The sequence below is a fragment of the Saccostrea echinata genome, unplaced genomic scaffold (genome assembly GCF_033153115.1).
Source record: "Saccostrea echinata isolate AGI-Se365-2 ecotype Australia unplaced genomic scaffold, CSIRO_AGI_Sech_v1 ptg000029l, whole genome shotgun sequence".
Classification (NCBI taxonomy): domain Eukaryota; kingdom Metazoa; phylum Mollusca; class Bivalvia; order Ostreida; family Ostreidae; genus Saccostrea; species Saccostrea echinata.
The window spans coordinates 8544001-8563466 of NW_026889778.1; the positions used below are offsets into that span (position 1 = coordinate 8544001).

Genomic DNA, 19466 nt, shown 5'->3' on the forward strand with positions numbered 1-19466 from the left:
TGCAGTTTTACTAATCTCTTGTGGGAAAATCTACTTGTCTATTGTCTGGACACAATTTATTGGTGAAATTACATGATGAAAAACTGATATTCCTGAAGCATGCACATCAAAAATCATCAATAAAACTCTAGCAACCAAATCAATTTGCGCTACATGTATAAGTGGTCATTTATTCCTACTATGAATGATAACAATGATTTAAATGATATAATGAAGGGGGGAAACATTACAGAAAAAAACACCACAATTCACTTAGGATGTAGAGTAAAAAAAAAAATTCTGAGGAAATTCAGGACACCATCCATCATGATTGTTTTTTTCCCATGGCAACATCAGAAGTGAAGAAAGAAGACAATTACCGATAATATTACCTCGTTGTTTCCCAGAGGGGCTGGAGGGCGTATGCCCTCCACTGTTAGTTTTGTGGAGTTCCCTATGTGAGCCATGATGAGTATCCCTGAGTGAAGAGCTTCCATGAGAAAGCTCACGACTGTGTGTGTCACGACCATGCGAGTCACGACCGTGCGAGTCACGACCATGTGGGTCCAGATGGAGGCTTCTCGTACCATAGTGAGAAGATGTTCGTCTCTCTGAGTCCAGTCGCTCCTGCAGCTGGCGAACTTTGTCTGCAGAGCGACACAGATAGAGTTACAAATGTCGTCACCAGGGGGCAAAAAGAAAAAGAACATCCAAAGCAGACAGAGCGCCTTGTAAGCCATGCAGAGGGCTGAGGTACCATGGTCACACAACCACAGAGAAATGGAGAGAGAGTTCCATGCACAGAGTCAAAGATGAAAAACAGAAGAAATGAAAGTGAAAACAATAAAATTATCCATGCTGCAACCCAATAAAATAAAAGGGCTACAAGATCTGAAATGTAAATCTGTGTGAGACATATCACATGCTAAACATGCTAAAGAACAGAAAGAGAGAAACCATGACATGATTATGACAGATTATGATATGAAAATTTTCATTTTTTATTATTTGTTTACAATTTTCCATTCAATTATGCTGTGTAAAAAATCTAAACATTTACCCACTTCATCCAAACAAAGTTTTAAAGATGCAACCCAGCAAAACAAAATAGAATAGCAAAGATGTTACCATTGCTTGATATGTATTGTTTCAAAAGAATTAAACTGACAATAAGGTAGAAAAAAACATGCTGATGTTGAAAAGAAAGTAGAATATATACATGTAGATGATAATGCTGACATAATTAGAAATCTTACAATTTATCTCCATAACAAATCAATGCAGAACAAAATACTATGGATGACTTTCCCTTACTTCTCTTGAAATTTTTTTTTATTTCAATTTAAAAGTGATTTAATAGAATGGTAAATTACTACTTTCAATCATTTTTCTAAATTTGTTATCAATTACTAGATAAATGTTTTTAAGGAAGAATAAAAACACATTTATAATTTAAATACAGATTCATACGTAAATGCCATGTAAATACACTAGGAAGGGTACATTATACATCAAAATATATTTAGTAACTTTTCACAGTTTTTGTAATTAAAGAACTGTACAAGTAATTTTTAGAATTTCATAAAAAGCTGATTGTTTTTGGTTACTAAGCAAATAAAAATAATATGAAAATACAAAAATATAATACAAGGGGGATAACTCCATGTACACCAAGCCTGGGGCATTACACTTACATTTGTTATATTCTCTTGGTGCGAGGGTCCGTAACATTGCTAGACACGAAAATTTGAGTTAATTTTCTGCCAACTAACTTTATTGAATTATGTCAATGTACATTTTCAGATCATTAATTGTACTCGTCATGATTTAAATTACAAATGACCTTTTCATTTTCGTTTCCCTTCCAACTCTACGCAGATCTACAGAGAAAGACTCGACTTTAAATTTTAAAAGCTCATTAAGTTTTTGAGCAACTATGCTGAAGAATTTAAAGCATGGTTCAAAGATTGAATTTGAAAGCTAGTTTGTTCAAAGCATACAGAGAAAGCAACAATGGATAAAAATCTTTAGACTTACTTTTTAGTTGTTCAGCCTCATTGTGGGTTTGTTTGGCAGCTTGTTGACTCTCTAAATGTTTAGCTAAAAATCAAATACATTTCATAAAGAGTTTATCCCAACAAACTTACACAGAATAAGTGCAGAAATACTCAGGGTGGGGGGATATAATTTCATTCACTAATGGTTTACAATCATTAGATGACTCTTCAAGAAAATTAAAGAAAATTGCTTTAAAGTTTTCATAAATGTTAGATGTAAAGTTCATTTCTTATTCATTTAATAAGTATGGTCAGTAATTCCACACCATGTGAATTGTTTTACATGTAAAGTTTAATATTTTGACCTGTTTTCAAGATTTTTTTTCTTCAAATTATAAATTAAAACCTTACATTTTGTTTCTTCTAGTTCCTTTTTGGTTTCTTTATTTCTCAGTTTTTCTTGGTCAAGTTCACCTGAAGTAAAAATGCTTACAGTTTAGAATGATCAGAGTTTGTTTTCCTTACTATATTCCTGATGCTTATTTGACAAAACAAGAGGATTCTGAGTAGAGTTTATAAGACTCTAATGGTGACCTCGTGAAAGCAATACAGCAAAACTCGATAAGTACGAACATGGATATATCAAATTTACAGATGTAGCAAAGATTTTTTATGGACCCTGACAAAATTCCTGTAAAGTTTTATGGTAATGTTATAATGAACTCTGACATAAGAGATTAACAGATATAGTGAATTAACTTTGTGTTCCGAAGAAGTTAAAAATAATGAAATTCACATCTTTTATAGCGATTTTTTATGATCTCAATACATGTATTTAAAATTATTAACTGGCATTATTTGTCAGAATTGCTTATAATTTTAACTGGGCAAAAAACTTCAGTTCTCCAAGTTTTTTTAATTAGTACTTCCCTGATCATACTGACCATATAAACTTTACTGAATATTTATGGATATAGCGAAGTTAATTCACAGGTCCCCATGATTTCTCTATAAAAAGTCTTAAATTCTGAGTTTTACTGTATATGAAATAGTTACACAGTCACATATAACACAACCTCAGCAGTGTTGACAAGCCATGAAAACTAATGAAGAGTTCTTGCTTGAAAATGAAAGTCAATGTTCATCTGGAGGGTAAACACTGCACATGGCTGTGACAATATATCAATAGAATTTACATTTTCACTAAAACAAAAATCATCTGATACAGATTTAAATTTGGAGGTTAATTACTTGTGTAATATTAAATGACAAACTTTTGTTTGAGTATGAACAACTCACATGTGACGGCTATCATCTCTTCTTGGCTATTTTTAGCTATTTTCTGCTCCTCCATTAATTGGTCTGTTAATGAAATGAGTATAAACATGCAGGGGACACAGTCAAAAGCTTTACATGCAGGTCTGATCACAAAGCTCATCCCAAACATTAAAAAAAACAAAACAGGGGTTATCTGAATATCAACTTTGCATGTTCCGAACTGAGAAGGTAAACTCTGTAATAAAGCTTGTCATCTCAGGTCATGAACAGAATACAATTATATTGAGTGTCTGGTTATGGAACATTGATATGGTGAGTTACATGTATTTGAAATTATAATTCTGTAAGCATATACAGGGTTGCAAATAATATTTAAAACCTTAGGGGCCATGTGGGCCCCAAACTTTACAAGTTTTCCTAGCCCACATTAATATTTTGGGGCCCATAATTTTCCATCCACTTATTAAAAATAATTTCTTGATCTTCTTCTATCATAATCTCTGGGAGGTACACTTTGCTATCAATGTTTTAGGGATGTGGACAACAGATGGCACTGATCAGAAAACTCATTAAAGGTATACACACAAAGAAAAGGTACATTCCTGATTATTCTGTTTTGTATTGGTAAAAGTATCAACAGAAAAACATTCCAAATGTTAATTTAAAAATGTGAGATGTGGTGGATCCATTTGCAATGACAGAGATTTTAGGAAGTTAAGTTTTCCTGGATATGTTGAATGATGTATTCACTCAGGGAAAGGTTTAAAATATTTTATTTCATGCACATTTTGTTGAGTTACACTACCACCTCTCCTCATTTACAGAAAAATAAATGGCAGTAAATGATTTAATCTGTACAATCTATGACTTCTCTAATAACTTTTGAGATGGCCCACGGTCATTTCTGCCATTTAAATTTTATTTACCTGTATAATGGGTATTTTCTGCAGTTGTGTAATTTTTGTGGTATTTTGTTTACACCAAAAAAGAAACATAGGTAATCAAAGATTACGAAGCTCACCTCGACGAATGTTATCTACATGTAAGGCAAATTTCACATAATATTTTTTTTCTAGTTAGGGTACATCCCAAGATCAATATCCATGCAAGTTGGATTGAATTATAGACCTGCTCAAAAAACTTTTGACCTGTTTAGTAATCAAGAAAATTTTGGTCAGTTCCAACATCCAAAGCAAGACTGCAAGTTTTCATCCTTAGATGCACCATCTATGCAAGTTTAATCATAACAGGCCATAATATTACATAGCTACTCCAAAAAAATTACCCTGGTCACTCATCTGGAAAATGTACGTCAGATTCAGAATCCAAACCAAGTCTGGAAGTGTCCATCCCTAGATACATCATCCATGGTAATTTGGTTTAAATATGGCTAAAATTCACTCATGTGGAAAATCTAGGTCAGATCCAGCATTCGAAGCAGGTTGGTTAGTGTACATCCCTAGATGCATCATCCATGAAAGAGGTAGGGCTTATAGTTACTTGGGAATGGGACTACTCCTAAATCTAAACCTGGTCTCACATGTGGAAAATCTAGGTCAGATCCAGCATCCGAAGCAAGTGTGGTAGTGTCTATCCCTGGATGCATCATCCAGGCAAGTTTGGTCCAGGTAGGTCTAATAGTTACTTGGGAATGGACCTGCTCCTAAAACTTTAACCTGGTCACTCATCTGGAAAATCTAGGTCAGATCCAGCATCCGAAGTAAGTGTGGTCATGTCCATCCCTAGATGCATCATCCATGCAAGTTTGGTCCAGGTAGAGCTTATAGTTACTTGGGAATGGACCTGCTCCTAAAACTTTAACCTGGTCACTCATCCAGAAAATGTAGGTCAGATCCAGCATCCGAAGCAAGTGTGGTAGTGTCCATCCCTAGATGCATCATCCATGCAAGTTTGGTCCAGGTAGGGCTTATAGTTACTTGGGAATGGACCTGCTCCTAAAACTTTAACCTGGTCACTCATCCGGAAAATCTAGGTCAGATCCAGCATCCAAGCAAGTGTGGTAGTGCCCATCCCTAGATGCATCATCCATGCAAGTTTGGTCCAGGTAGGGCTTATTGTTACTTGGGAATGGACCTGCTCCTAAAACTTTAACCTGGTCACTCATCTGGAAAATCTAGGTCAGATCCAGAATCCGAAGCAAGTGTGGTAGTGTCCATCCCTAGATGCATCATCCATGCAAGTTTGGTCCAGGTAGGGCTTATAGTTACTTGGGAATGGACCTGCTCCTAAAACTTTAACCTGGTCACTCATCCTGAAAATCTAGGTCAGATCCAGCATCCGAAGCAAGTGTGGTAGTGTCCATTCCTAGATGCATCATCCATGCAAGTTTGATCCAGGTAGGGCTTATAGTTACTTAGGAATGGACCTGCTCCTAAAACTTTAACCTGGTCACTCATCCGGAAAATCTAGATCAGATCCAGCATCCGAAGCAAGTTTGGTAGTGTCCATCCCTAGATGCATCATCCATGCAAGTTTGGTCCAGGTAGGGCTTATAGTTACTTGGGAATGGGACTTGCTCCTAAAACTTTAACCTGGGACGCCGACGCTAACGCCGACGCCGGGGGTATAGCATAAGCTCATCTCGACTTCGTCGAGGTGAGCTAAAAATAAGATTGCCAAATTCTAAAATCATATCATCAATATGGGAAATTGTAAATACTAAATGTAAAATTAAATGGTAATCTTTATGGGCCAAAATAACAAACATTACAAGACACACAGTTACCCATTCTACATATAAAGGTGGAGCTTCACACTCAGTTAAAAAATAATGAGGAAAAGCCTATTAAATGAAGGGTAGAATCTTAAGCTGGAAAGTTTAATGAAAGTAAAACAAGAGTATGTTAATAAAGCAACTTCTCTGTAAGAGGGAATAAGAACACAGTATAGAAAGGGCCTCTGTGTACACCTGACCTTTGACCTCTAGTGACCTTTAAATAGATACCTACCCCTCAGATCCAGGATCTGTTGTTTGACCTCTTTGGTTTGAGTCTCTGCCCTTTTAAGTTGATCTATAAAATATCAGAACTTAAAGAATTGATTTTCCCAAGACTTGAATAGCAAGAGTACTGAATATTCTTTTACATTTAGATCATAAAATACTTTTTAACTTTCATGTAATTTAATTTTTTTTAATATATCAATGTTGCACAGTCTACTGAAGTTTTATCAAATATCATAAGAAGTTGTTATCTGCCATGCACATGTACAGAAATATTTAGTTTTAGTAATTCACATCCGGGGTTGCACACTGAACACCGGGTCACCCCTAATGCCACCTACCCTGGAGGTCCACCACCATCTTGGACTGATCTTGGGTCAGTTTCTGGGCATCACACAACTGATCCTTTAAGTTACTTGTCTCTTCATCTTTCCTTTGAACCTCTGTTTTACTCACATTTAATTCATCTACAAAACATACACATATTCATCCCTAATACTAGATTTAAAATACAGTCAAACCTCGTTATCTTGAACTCGATGGGACCGAGAAAAAACTTCGAGATATCTGTGGGTTCAAGATAATGAAGATAAAATATAATATTATTGACACTTTTCAGTCAACATAATTAATTTCATAAAAACATGGGTGCAAAAAATTATTAATGAAACAGTGATAGACTTTTATCTTTATATCAACTTATTACATAAGAATATGTATGTACTCCATTGTTTATTTATACTTTGATTTCAGAGTCTATACATTTTACATTTATAGTACACATTCATTTGATTAATCACCAAATACTGAGACAGTGTCATGATTTCTCTTTAAAAAAAACAAAAAAAAACTTTGATCTTCTTTGATGATATAAATCTTGGACATTCAATCTGTTGGATAAAAAAAAAAACTTTACAAGAAATGCTTTCAGTGCATTATAATTTGAATCAAGCACCCAGATGTAATGAATTACAAACAGCAAAACTATAGTTCTGGGCATTTAAATTGTCTGCGATGCCGTTCACTGATAAGGATTAAATGCACCTTTTCTCTTGATCAGAAAAAATCCGGTAGTACTCTGTGGAATTAAAATCAGGTAGTACTCTGTGGAATTAAAATCAGGTAGTACTCTGTGGAATTAAAATCAGGTAGTACTCTGTGGAATTAAAATCAGGAGGAAAATAATTCAGGTGAGAGGTCAACATCGTAAAACCAGGTATAGCTGATAAATGTGAAATCCTTTAAAAACTGTCTACTTGGCCCAAATAATTAATGTCAATATTTATTCAAACAAACCTAAATTGAAAGACATTTGTAAAAATGTGAGAAATTTTAGAAGTTGAATACCAGTTTAGAAGTCAGTATAGACCCAGTCAAACAAATAAAAGCTAATTATAGAAGCAGAAGGATAACATCTCTGATTCAATAGTCCAGAGAGACTTATTTGACAGGTGGTAACGTGACACCTGTATGTTAAAGCTATCTCATCTGTAAAGCCTTAAAACACTGAAGTATTGCCATCAATGAAAGAAACAGAATATAAACAATAAACATCCACAACTATTCTGTAGCATATTGAGTCTGTGCAGAATAGACTTTAAAACTCTGCTGATGTCTGATGCACAATGGCTGAATCTTTTGACCCTTGCTAACAATGGTTACAAACAGGGAATATTTACACCAAAAAAATTTTTGGTCAGTCTTCAAAAAATTGCAAACACAAAACTGATGCACATTCATTCCTCCTCCAACCTTGAACAAAAAAGACTTTAAGCAGCCCCTTCAACTACCCCTATACATTATTCACTGTAGCAGTCCTTCAGAATGACCCCCCCCCCCCCCCTCTAACATAATACATATACACTCACCATCAGATATAAATGTATCCCACTTTCTTTTCATTTTTTCTGTCTGTATACATCCTACACCAGTAACTCACTAAGTGTTCTTTAAGTAGAATCCTTCACAGGTAATAACAAATAATTCCACAGACAGAGGTAAATTCCCAGCTCCACACTTCTCCCCCAGTCCCTTTATATCCCAATTATCTTATTACTGGAGAATAAGTACCACTTATAGTAGAAAACCTTACGTCAACATTTCACACGTGGACTTCATTCTCAGAAGTAAAGCTTTCTTCTAGGTGTGTACAGGTAAATTCTGACAGCTATTTACCTTTAATTACCACATAATACAAATGTATTCATAAAATCACACACACATAAATTCCCTGAACAAGTTCATCAGGTAATCGTGTGCATGTTGTTGAGTACACACAAGTCGCTTCGAATGAGTACCTTCTATAGATATCAGTGTATCAATTAAATCCCAAACAATTGTAGGAATGTCAGATTGCAACGGAAAACCAGGTTTATCAGGCATAACCCCTCCCCCTCAAGGTCACATAATCAACATCTCTCGTGTCTTAACCTGTTAGCAAACATATAAATATCTGTCTTATATCTGATGTCAGATCATCTGCTTATCAAGTTCACACATAAATTCACACTCCAATATGATCTATGTCAAAACAATAATATTCTCTGCATGAATGACTTAAGAACACCTCTATTATTTATCCTCTTAATTAGCTGTAATTTTAATTATTTGGTACAATTAATCAAGCCTAGTGTTAATATTGCATTCACTGACAAGTCCAACTCTCATTTCCTGACCTTTCCTTTTTTTTAAAGTTAAAATCCTGGTTTTTTGATGCTTTTCTGATTTTATTGTAACACAAGAACAAGAGGCCTGAGGCCATTAATGTTCACCTGAGTGTCACAATGGAAATTTTTTTTTCTGAACTCTATTTTATGCTCTATTTCTAACCCTCTCCTATTAAAACTTTAGAGCCCTAGGATATATATCTATTACATGTCTACTTGATCTAGAGGGTGATTAAGTGGACAATCACATTTGGAACAATATGATGTCACAATGTGTAGCATGTTCCCTTTTGGAAGATTTTTTTAATATAAATTCTTTGATAATACATTACAATTGGTAGTATAAGGGATTTTCTTGTATATTTTTAAGTAAAAAATTGTTAATCCTTTTTGTGTCATTTTAAAGTTCTCTTGGTCATGCTTTAAACAATCTCAAACCAAGACTGAATCAGCAAGCTTATACATGTATATAAACAAGAGGCCCATGGGCCACAACGCTCACTTGAGTAACATTGGCCTTGCTGTTTTTCACCTGATTTCTCCCCCTCCTCCCCCCCCCCCCGTAGTACTTATTGTGGCCCCGCCCTACCCCCTGGGTTCATGATTTGAAAAATTAGAATCTACACTACCCCAGGATGCTTCCTTACACGTTTCAGCCTTTCTGGCCCCTTGGTTCTTGAGAAGAAGATATTTAAAGATTTTTTCTGCATATTTCAATGTAAAACTTGGATTCCCTATTGTGGCCCAACCCTACCCCCAGGGGCCATGATTCGAACAATTTAGAATCTGTACTACCCTAGAATGCTTCCACATAAGTTTCAGCTTTTCTAGCTCAGTTGTCTTGAGGAGAAGATTTTAAAGATTTTTACTACATATTTCAATGTAAAACTTGAATTCCCTATTGTGGCCCCGCCCTACTCCCGGGGGTCATGATTTGAACAATTTACCATCTACACTACCCAAGGATGCTTCCACATAAGTTTCAGCTTTTCTGGCCCCTTGGATCTTGAGAAGAAGATTTTTAAAGATTTTTACTATATATTTCAATGTAAACCAGGGATTCCCTTTTGTGGCCCCGCCCTACCCCTGGGGGTCATGATTTAAACAACTTAGAGTCTACACTACCCCAAGATGCTTCCACATAAGTTTCAGCTTTTCTGGCCCAGTGGTTCTTGAGAAGATGATTTTTTTAAAAGATTTTTACTATATATTTCAATGTAAAACTTGGATTCCCTATTGTGGCCTGTCCTACCCCCGGGGGTCATGATTTGAACAATTTACAATCTACACTACCCAAGGATGCTTCCACATAAGTTTCAGCTTTTCTGGCCCCTTGGTTCTTGAGAAGAAGATTTTTAAAGATTTTTACTATATATATTTCAATGTAAAACTTGGATTCCCTATTGTGGCCCCGCCCTACCCACGAGGGTCATGATTTGAACAATTTAGAATCTACACTACCCCGGGATGCCTCCACATAAGTTTCAGCTTTTCTGGCCCAGTGGTTCTTGAGAAGAAGATTTTTTAATGACCGCACCCATTTTTTGTATTTTCTTGATTATCTCCCCTTTGAAGGGGACTTGGCCCTTTATTTTAACAATTTAAATTCCCCTTCACCCAAGGATGCTTTGTACCAAGTTTGGTTAAAATTGGCCCAGTGGTTCTTGAGAAGAAGTTGTAAATGTGAAAAGTTTACAGAGGGATGGACAGACGGACGAACGGACAACGGGGGATCAGAAAAGCTCACTTGAGCTTTCAGGGCACAGGTTGTAAATTTTACAATCTGTGCCCTGCAAACTTTAGAGGTTGATTTTAAAGAATTTCTTAGATGTAGAGTCAAACCTTATCTTGAACTCAACAGGACCAAGAAAAAACTTCGAGATATCTGAGTCTTCAAGATATAGAGGGTTAAATACTTAAAAAAATGGTTGGGACTTTCAATTCACTTTGAGATATCAGTGTTCAAGATGCAGAAGCTCACCTGTATATATTTTTAACTCTGGTCTCCATTTTTTTCCTCCAACCTGGCCTTAGGACCAAAGACTGAATAATTTTGAATCTACTATTTTATCACATTTTTCCAATTTTTAGCCCTTAAGATCTTGAGATTTTTTCCCCTAGATACATCTCTGTAACTTTGTAAGCTCATCCTTGCACCCTTAGTCTTGCTTTTGACATACTGAATATTTACTATAAACAAGTTTCCACACACTTCTGCAAGTTTTCTCATTACTGGCTGAGTGGTTCTTTAAAGAGGAACATTTTTAAATGACTCCAATCTATTTTCACCATTTCATAATTATCTCTACTTACAAAGGAGCATGATCCTGACTATGTTAATTTCAAGTTTTATATCAATAGGTCCTTCTTCACTGGTCACTGACACAAGTTCTTTTATATGTTTACAATTAGGTAACTATTTCTGTCATGCATGCACTCGAAAACTTTCACTTTTATTACAATTAATTTCCAATGCACAAAGCCCACAACTAGCTATGACACAATTACTGTAAATCATTTTATATTTGCAACAACTTTACTTTTGCATTATTACACTAGATCATCTGCTTGCAAAAATTTCATTCTTGTGTATTGTGTATATTAATTTCATAAAAAAAGGATTACGGAACGTACAGCGGTGACCAAAATTCATGAAAACTTTGTCTCGCTAATAAATAACAAATAACTTTCTCGCTAAAATTAGGTGTCTCAAAAATTTTATGGTCTACAGTCTACAGAAGTCATTTATAACAGCATACACTCAGCTCTATATTTCTTGAGCTCTGTCTCTGCCTTGGTTTGTAATACGAGTACACTCACCTCTACATTTCTTGAGCTCTGTTTCTGCCTTGGTTTGTAATACGAGTACACTCACCTCTACATTTCTTGAGCTCTGTCTCTGCCTGGGTTTGTAATAAGAGTACACTCACCTCTACATTTCTTGAGCTCTGTCTCTGCCTGGGTTTGTAATACGAGTACACTCAACTCTACATTTCTTGAGCTCTGTCTCTGCCTTAGTTTGTAATATGAGTACACTCACCTCTACATTTCTTGAGCTGTCTCTGCCTTGGTTTGTAATATGAGTACACTCACCTCTACATGTCTTGAGCTCTGTTTCTGCCTTGGTTTGTAATACGAGTACACTCACCTCTCCATTTCTTGAGCTCTGTTTCTGCCTTGGTTTGTAATATGAGTACACTCACCTCTACATTTCTTGAGCTCTGTTTCTGCCTTGGTTTGTAATACTCGCGCTTCCCTCAACAGCTCTACAAACATAAAAATTGGCATATCTTCTCAAAAATGGTGCACTTTACCTAGCATACTTAAAGTTGAACACGACTCGTAAATAGGCATAAGCCATATTAGTTTTCCTATCTCTGATATCAGCACTGGGGATATACCCTTCCCATTTGTTACACCTGATTATTTTCTTGTCACAAGTACCTGCGTGGAATGGATGACACATCTTCATGTTGGATATATTACATTTGTTTAAACTTTATTCCAGTTTACATGTATGTTTGTACTGCACTGACCTGTGCAACTGATGTAAGTTTTTCTCTACTGCCATGGAAGAAACACACAGTTACTTTTGTTACTACCAAGAGTTTTACAATAGCTATGTAGAATATGTCTGTCCGCATTGGTGAAAACTGATTACACTGAACCAAGACCAAGTGAATGGCTTATATAGGGGCTGTACAGCTAATGGAAAAAGCAGAGGAATATGGCGGACAAACATAGATCTCTGCCTTTTACGAATCGTGTTCAGCTTTAAGAATATGTGCAATGTTTCAAAGGTTTAAGGAACATGTCTCAGAGTTTTAAGTGGGGACATGTGGCAGGTTCTAACTCTCTTAAGCTTCACTTGAGGTAACATACTGTAATCATCAAAAAAGGCAACCTATCTGTATTGTCTTGATAAAACTGATAATTATCAAACATTAGCTGGCTCAGAAAATACTACAACCAAATCTCAGTCCTCTGACTAAATACAATAAAGTGACAGGTTATATCTAACTGAGCCAAGGCTCAACTGACCTTTAAGATTGTCGTCGTCCTCCAGACCTGAGTCGTTAGACTCGTCCATCTGTGATGCGGTGGTGGTAGGTTTGGAAGCACAGGTAGCCACCAGTGTGGCTTCCATCTTCTCTGGTGGTAACCGAGCATTCCTGATCTCACTTTCCAGAATGTGAACCTTTTCTGCAATATAAAACAGAAATTACATGTACAGTAAAACTCGTTTAGTTCGAACAGAGATATAGCGAATTTATAGATATAGCAAAGTTTTTTGGAATCCCCAGAAAAATTCCTTGTAAAATTTTACAGTTATAAAGAATTCTGATATGAAAATTTCTGTCACAAATTCTGTCACAAAAATTAATTGATCTACAGTAACAAAAAGACATCAAGAGGATTTGATGCTGCTTCAATTTTATTCATCCTTTAAGGGTTACTAAATTTCTTGGCTTAATTTTGACCTACCCTGTAGTTCTGTTATGAGCCCTGAGCTATTATCAGTTTGGTGTTGGGAAACTTTAAGCTGTTCTGTAAAGATACAAACATCACACTCACGGATTAGACATTATATCATCATTTACCTACATATTTATCATTTTTTCTCAATGTGAGATAGAAAAGTGGACTTACATTCAAAAGTCTATTTAAATGATGCATGCAAAATTCAGAAATATTTTTCAGCCAGAAATCAGTAAACAGTTTAATAAATAAACAGAAACAAGGAGACACGAAGACAGCTGAGGAAATAAAGGGGTGGATCAAACATTTCAAGGAATGAATCCTAACTTTCCTTGTGACATGTAACTTAATAAAATGTAATATAAAAGTACTCTTTCTGATTCTGTAAATTGAAAGATCACTCAATTCTTGTGTAATTATTGTATTACAAATATTTAGTTTTATATCATTAAATTCTTCATATCCATTTCTCCAAAATTAGAAAAAAAAAGTTTTTAGATAAATTATGCATAAAATATGCAGGTGATTATATTCATCAACCTATTCTGTTTTGCATAAGCATCTCTTGCATAATGAAAAACATCTGTCCACTAGATTAACTCCCCTAGATCATGTGACCTAGTGTCACATGCCCCTGGATCCACCCCCGGGTGAAATGAAGACTTACGCTTCAGATCTGCCATGGTATTTTCCATCATTAAGTTCAAGTGTAAGTCCGACAGCTTTAGCTTTTCTGAATGAATAAAGATGATATGGAGTCAGATGAGGTGTGTAGAAGCAAGTCAGTACATGCTGTAGTCAAATGATGGCATATATGTGTGTGTGTGTGTGTGGGGGGGGGGGGGGGGGGGGTCAGCATGGTATGTGGTTGGAGGAGTATAACCAGAAAACCTTACCACCTAAAAAAATGATTTGACAAATGTCCACCAAGGTGAACATTTGGAAACAAATATTCTTATAAGAGCTAATCTTATCAAGTTACTTCAATAATTTTTAAGACTGCAAAAATTTAACCAGGTAATTTTTTTCACGTTATCCTTGTTTTTTTGTTTTTTTTTAATCTTAAAGATACTCCATTTACATAATTATATTTAATGAAGTTATCTTTGCTAGTAACATTTCCATCTACACTAGTGTAATCTAGACTAGTGCTCCCCTTCACCAGAATTTCCTCTGTAAAACTTCAGTTATTCTCTTTAGAGATTTGTAGTGGAGACATTATACAAGACAGCTATTAATTACTAAAAGTTTAGAAGTAAAATAGTCTGAAATATATTGTCTACTGAGGGAAACTTGATCAATGTTGAAAAGATTATACTGACAGAGTATCTTTATGAAGAAAATGAAGGAACAAGTCAACTTTCCATGCAAAAAAAAAGTTTTAATAAAAATTTCAAGAAAATCACATAAAAGTTATTTAACCCAACAAATGCATCAATGCAATGTGCTTTAAAAAAATTTATGCAAATTAAAACAAGAATTTCTAAGCAAAACCACAACATTACTATTTGTAGATGAGTCTGTTTTCTATAACACATTTAAGTTTATCATAAAATCTTTATATTAACTTGCTACTTTAACATGATGATGTATCAATGAATGTGCTAGCTGTGTAAAGCCTACAAAACACTGAAATCTGGCACACGTACTGACCTTCTAACGAGGCAATCTTGGTAATGTACTGTTTAGCATCAGTTTCTGCTCGTTCAAGTTCTTCTACAAAATCCAAAAATCAAACAATATAATTTACAATTCCTTTAAATGCAGATTAGGTTTACTCATATTCATGGAAGCTTTCTCTCTGATAATATTCAAGCTACAGTACTTGCTCAGTAAAAACATGTTTATATTCTATAAAATTAATCTGACAGGGTTAAATATCAAGTAATTATTCTTTATATTAATTGATTTTTAAACATTAATCTCAATTATAGGGAGGGGGATTTTATTCATGACTGTAAGGCAGCAGAGTCCATCCCATTTTGAGTTCAAATAAAAATCATTTGTCAATGACGAGTGATTAGCTATTTTATACTGGAGTTTGACCAATCATTTAACACAGACATCATTATAATTTGAATACACACATAGAACTATATAACTTACTCTGAACAGCTTCTAACTTGTCAGAACTTTCCTTCATCTTAACATCTGATTCCCTGATCAATTCTGTTTAAAAATACAAAATAAAACATCAAAAAATATCCCACTTTATAATATACTAGAACTTAAAACACGATCCTCTGTCCATGTGTGTTACCTTTATATTTTTCTATCTGCTTCTGTGCATCTCTCAGTTTTCCTGCAAAATTATATTAATCAATATGAGACTGAGTTAGTGGGTGAAACTTTAAATTTTAACACAGGCACATCTAGATGTACTTTATGTTTAAAATTTGATTTATATTTCATCTCCATGAAAAACACATCCATGTATTTGTCTATCATAGTTGACCAAAGCCCATAATAGTTGTCTTACCCTGAATGTCCTCTGGACTGCTTTTTTCTGAGTTAATTTTCATGGAATCTGAAACACACAGTGAATACAGTGTAAGACATCTGTCTCTATAAACATCTAACGTCATCTTAAACACCTAACACTGTATAACCTTCATAACTCTCCATTAAACTTTAACAGCATTATAACTTTCCAGATCTTCATGAAATTAGTGAAAAGATTATCAGTGAGAGTATTTTTTAGTATAATCAGTATTCAAAGCAACAAGTATTCAAGGGGAAAAAAGTTAATGAATACCTCAAATCTTGGAACATTTTATACAAGCAAATCTATCAAATTTGACAGCATGTAAATTTATTTCAGAATACTGACCCACATCATCTATATTGTTCTGTACATTGTTTAAGTTGTCTGGTTTGTGTATATCCTCTAGTTTGTTATCGTTCTCATCGTCCGTCATTATGATCTTGATGTCGTCTCCTACGATGACCTTTCTATCACTGGTGTTGATAACCTCGTCCGTCGTCCTGTCCCCGTTCGTCAGACCCTCACCGTTTTCCTCGATTACATTCTCCTTCGGTTCTTTGATTGCCTCTAGTTTTTCTGATAATAGGGAACAATATCTTCAACTAAAGTCATTTCTAGATGACACAGAGTATTTACATTTTGTAACCTACATAAAAACTGAGTAGCATGATATTAAATATATATAAAAGATAATTAAATACAATGCTCCTTTATCCAATGCAAATCATATTTTTCTTACAGATCTTCAGTTTCTTTGGGGTCATCATAAAAAATTGTTTGTTTGCCCTCTCCCGACCGACTGGCTAAAAATGGCCGGACTCAAATCTTTTTTTAACCTCCAGGAAATGATTATTTTTCCATTTATTCCAGAGTTTTCTCATCCAGACAACAACAATATTTAAAGTTTATAAATACAAGTACCTTCAATTTTAATAGATTTTGAACATTCAGCATTGATGTTGAAAACTTCTGGAAAAAAATTTTTACCACCTACCTACTAACCCAATTTTTTTATCCTGAGTCAGGAGAGGGCAAAGAAACATTATTTTAAAAATGGCCTTGCAAAATAGCTGATTAAATGACATCAAGAATTTGCAATCAGAATTTTAAGTATGATACATAATTACAACCTTACGAATTGTGTTCAAAATTAACACATGATGGAAATAAGTACTTCTACCATTTGTGTGATACTATTGTTGTACAGTAAACGATTGATCCAGTTGTCCCCCTTTGAAATGGATTATGGTATTTCATGGTAGTTAGCCTTAGTAATGGTTTACCTTTCATGGCGGCGAGCTGTTCCATGGCGATATCATTGTCGGCTTGTATAGACTCCATCTTGGCGGTGAGGATGGTCTCCTGGCGGATCATCTCCTCCAACTTCTCGTTCAGATCCTCCTTCTCTTGGCGGAGCTTCTCCACCTCCTCCAGGTGGTGCCTCTCCGCCTCCTGTCAACATAACAACTCATCAGTACTAGACATTATCAAAATTATACTTGTTTTTATGACCCATAGATAGATATAATATCTGTGAAAGCAAGTTATTTCCCACTGGCCACCATACTGGAGGTCAACATGCTCTATTTCTTCAATATTCAACCATTAAAAAAACTTGTCATTATAGACATTGAGGTGTAGAAAACATTGTTTTTCTGAACATTATGCATTTGTTAATGCCTTCTACATGTATAATTCTCCTGTTGGTCCTGATACTATTTTTAGGACTTACCTGTAATTTTTCCTGGATCTCTATGACCTCTTTTTGTTGGTCCTGATACTTCTCAGCCAGAGCCTGGAGCTCTTCCTGAGCTTTCTCACACATTTCCTTCAAATGAGCGCACTCATCCTCAGTGTTATGTAATGATCTCTGCAAATAATCAAATCATAGATACAAAACTAACATTTACTAATGCAGCTTGTAATATACTGCATCTTCTGTTAATGAATTATTGGATCAACAAGGCCAGAAAGAGAGGCTTCACATTCTGCACATTACCTCAAGGTCTGAAAGTTTCCGGACAGCCTCGAGTTTTTCTTGCAAAACTCTTTTCAGAGATTCCTGAAAGAGCAATGAAAAGAATGTAAGGCAACTTAATACATGTTGAAACAATGGTACAGTGTTACCTGAGACAGCATTCTTACTTTGGCAGTAGTTTCGTATGTGTTACAATCAGAATTCTTACTTTGGCAGTAGTTTCGTATGTGTTACAGTCAGAATTCTTACTTTGGCAGTAGTTTCATATGTGTTCTTTTCTTCTTGTAGAGTCACTACCTCTTGGCGTAGAGTATCTTCTGCATGGTTCTACAAGGAAATACACAATGCAATTAGAGTTATATCCAGATTTCAAAAATATAATTCTTTTAAAATGAATCATTGAATTTTTCTCCCCTGACATACAGCTTTTGTGTATTTTGTCATTAGTAAAATGTTTCAATCTTATCCAAATTCATCATTCACGCCTCCAACCCATATTTCCCACAAGTGTAGATATTAAAACTTTAAAAAGTTGAATAAAACCTAGTTCCCACTGACTGGTGGTCTGACCTTAGAGTAGATATGTAGTTGGTTCTCTAGCACCTCCAGACGTGACAGTAGCCGGTCCTCATCTATTAACGCCTGCCACCCATTCTCTGACGCCTCCTGTGTGTTGTCCACTAGCTGCTGTAGCGTGCCCAGTTTCTGCTCCAACATTTTCTCCCTGTGTAGAGCCTCCTATAATGTAAAAGCCATATTTCAGCGGAGGTGACAAATTCAAAGTGAACTTGAATTTTATGATTACTTGGAGCTTGATCTGGGTTGTTCACTTGAAATAAGTTTTGATATATGTCTATTTCAATTAGCTATAAAAAAAATTAACATGTTTTAGCTTTAAAAGGAAAAACCAAGGAGAAGTCTAATTACACTGCATAAATAAATTTTCTAAATGTAATTAAGCATTTTGATGAGCACGAGAGACAAAAATTACAATAAGATACTGAGCCAGCTAATAAAGTTAAAGTAAATACTGAGCCACCTAATACAGTTACCTGTTTAGCTGTGCCAGCTGATAAAGTTACAGTAAATACTGAGCCACCTAATACAGTTACTTGTTAATGCTGTGCCAGCTGATAAAGATACAGTAAATACTGAGCCAGCTAATAAAGTCCCTGTAAACAATGAATCAGCTGATAGTTATCTGTAAATACTGAGCCATCTGATAAAGTTCTTATAAGCAATGAGCCAGCTGATAAATACATGTACCTGTAAATACTGAGCCAGCTGATATTTACCTGTAAACACTGAGCCAGCTGATAAAGTTCTTATAAGCAATGAGCCAGCTGATATTTACCTGTGAATACTGAGCCATCTGATAAAGTTCTTATAAGCAATGAGCCAGCTGATATTTACCTGTAAACACTGAGCCAGCTGATATTTACCTGTAAACACTGAACCAGCTGATAATTACCTGTAAATACTGAGCCATCTGATAAAGTTCTTATAAGCAATGAGCCAGCTGATAAATACCTGTAAATACTGAGCCAGCTGATAATTACCTGTAAACACTGAGCCAGCTGATAATTACCTGTAAATACTGAGCCATCTGATAAAGTTCTTATAAGCAATGAGCCAGCTGATA

At 35.3% G+C, this 19466-nt stretch overlaps 1 protein-coding gene across 10 annotated transcripts in view; it reads right to left on the reverse strand.

Annotated features, from left to right (window-relative positions):
* LOC133195555 (sarcolemmal membrane-associated protein-like) overlaps positions 1-19466 on the reverse strand; it is a 39178-nt gene that overhangs the window by 5725 nt on the left and 13987 nt on the right. For 6 of the 10 annotated variants that reach the window (XM_061331433.1, XM_061331430.1, XM_061331432.1 and 3 more), the window contains 20 exons: positions 18395-18562; positions 18074-18151; positions 17846-17908; positions 17579-17716; positions 17130-17298; positions 16192-16422; positions 15841-15888; positions 15622-15663; positions 15468-15530; positions 15015-15077; positions 14029-14094; positions 13368-13430; positions 12924-13085; positions 12086-12148; positions 6558-6683; positions 6224-6286; positions 3276-3338; positions 2388-2450; positions 2017-2079; positions 360-626 (listed from right to left, as the gene is read on the reverse strand). In XM_061331433.1, the coding sequence (XP_061187417.1) occupies positions 360-626; positions 2017-2079; positions 2388-2450; positions 3276-3338; positions 6224-6286; positions 6558-6683; positions 12086-12148; positions 12924-13085; positions 13368-13430; positions 14029-14094; positions 15015-15077; positions 15468-15530; positions 15622-15663; positions 15841-15888; positions 16192-16422; positions 17130-17298; positions 17579-17716; positions 17846-17908; positions 18074-18151; positions 18395-18562 (2062 nt within the window). The remainder of the gene's footprint in view (positions 1-359; positions 627-2016; positions 2080-2387; positions 2451-3275; positions 3339-6223; positions 6287-6557; positions 6684-12085; positions 12149-12923; positions 13086-13367; positions 13431-14028; positions 14095-15014; positions 15078-15467; positions 15531-15621; positions 15664-15840; positions 15889-16191; positions 16423-17129; positions 17299-17578; positions 17717-17845; positions 17909-18073; positions 18152-18394; positions 18563-19466) is intronic. The other 4 variants (XM_061331434.1, XM_061331436.1, XM_061331435.1 and 1 more) reach the window with 4 other exon arrangements.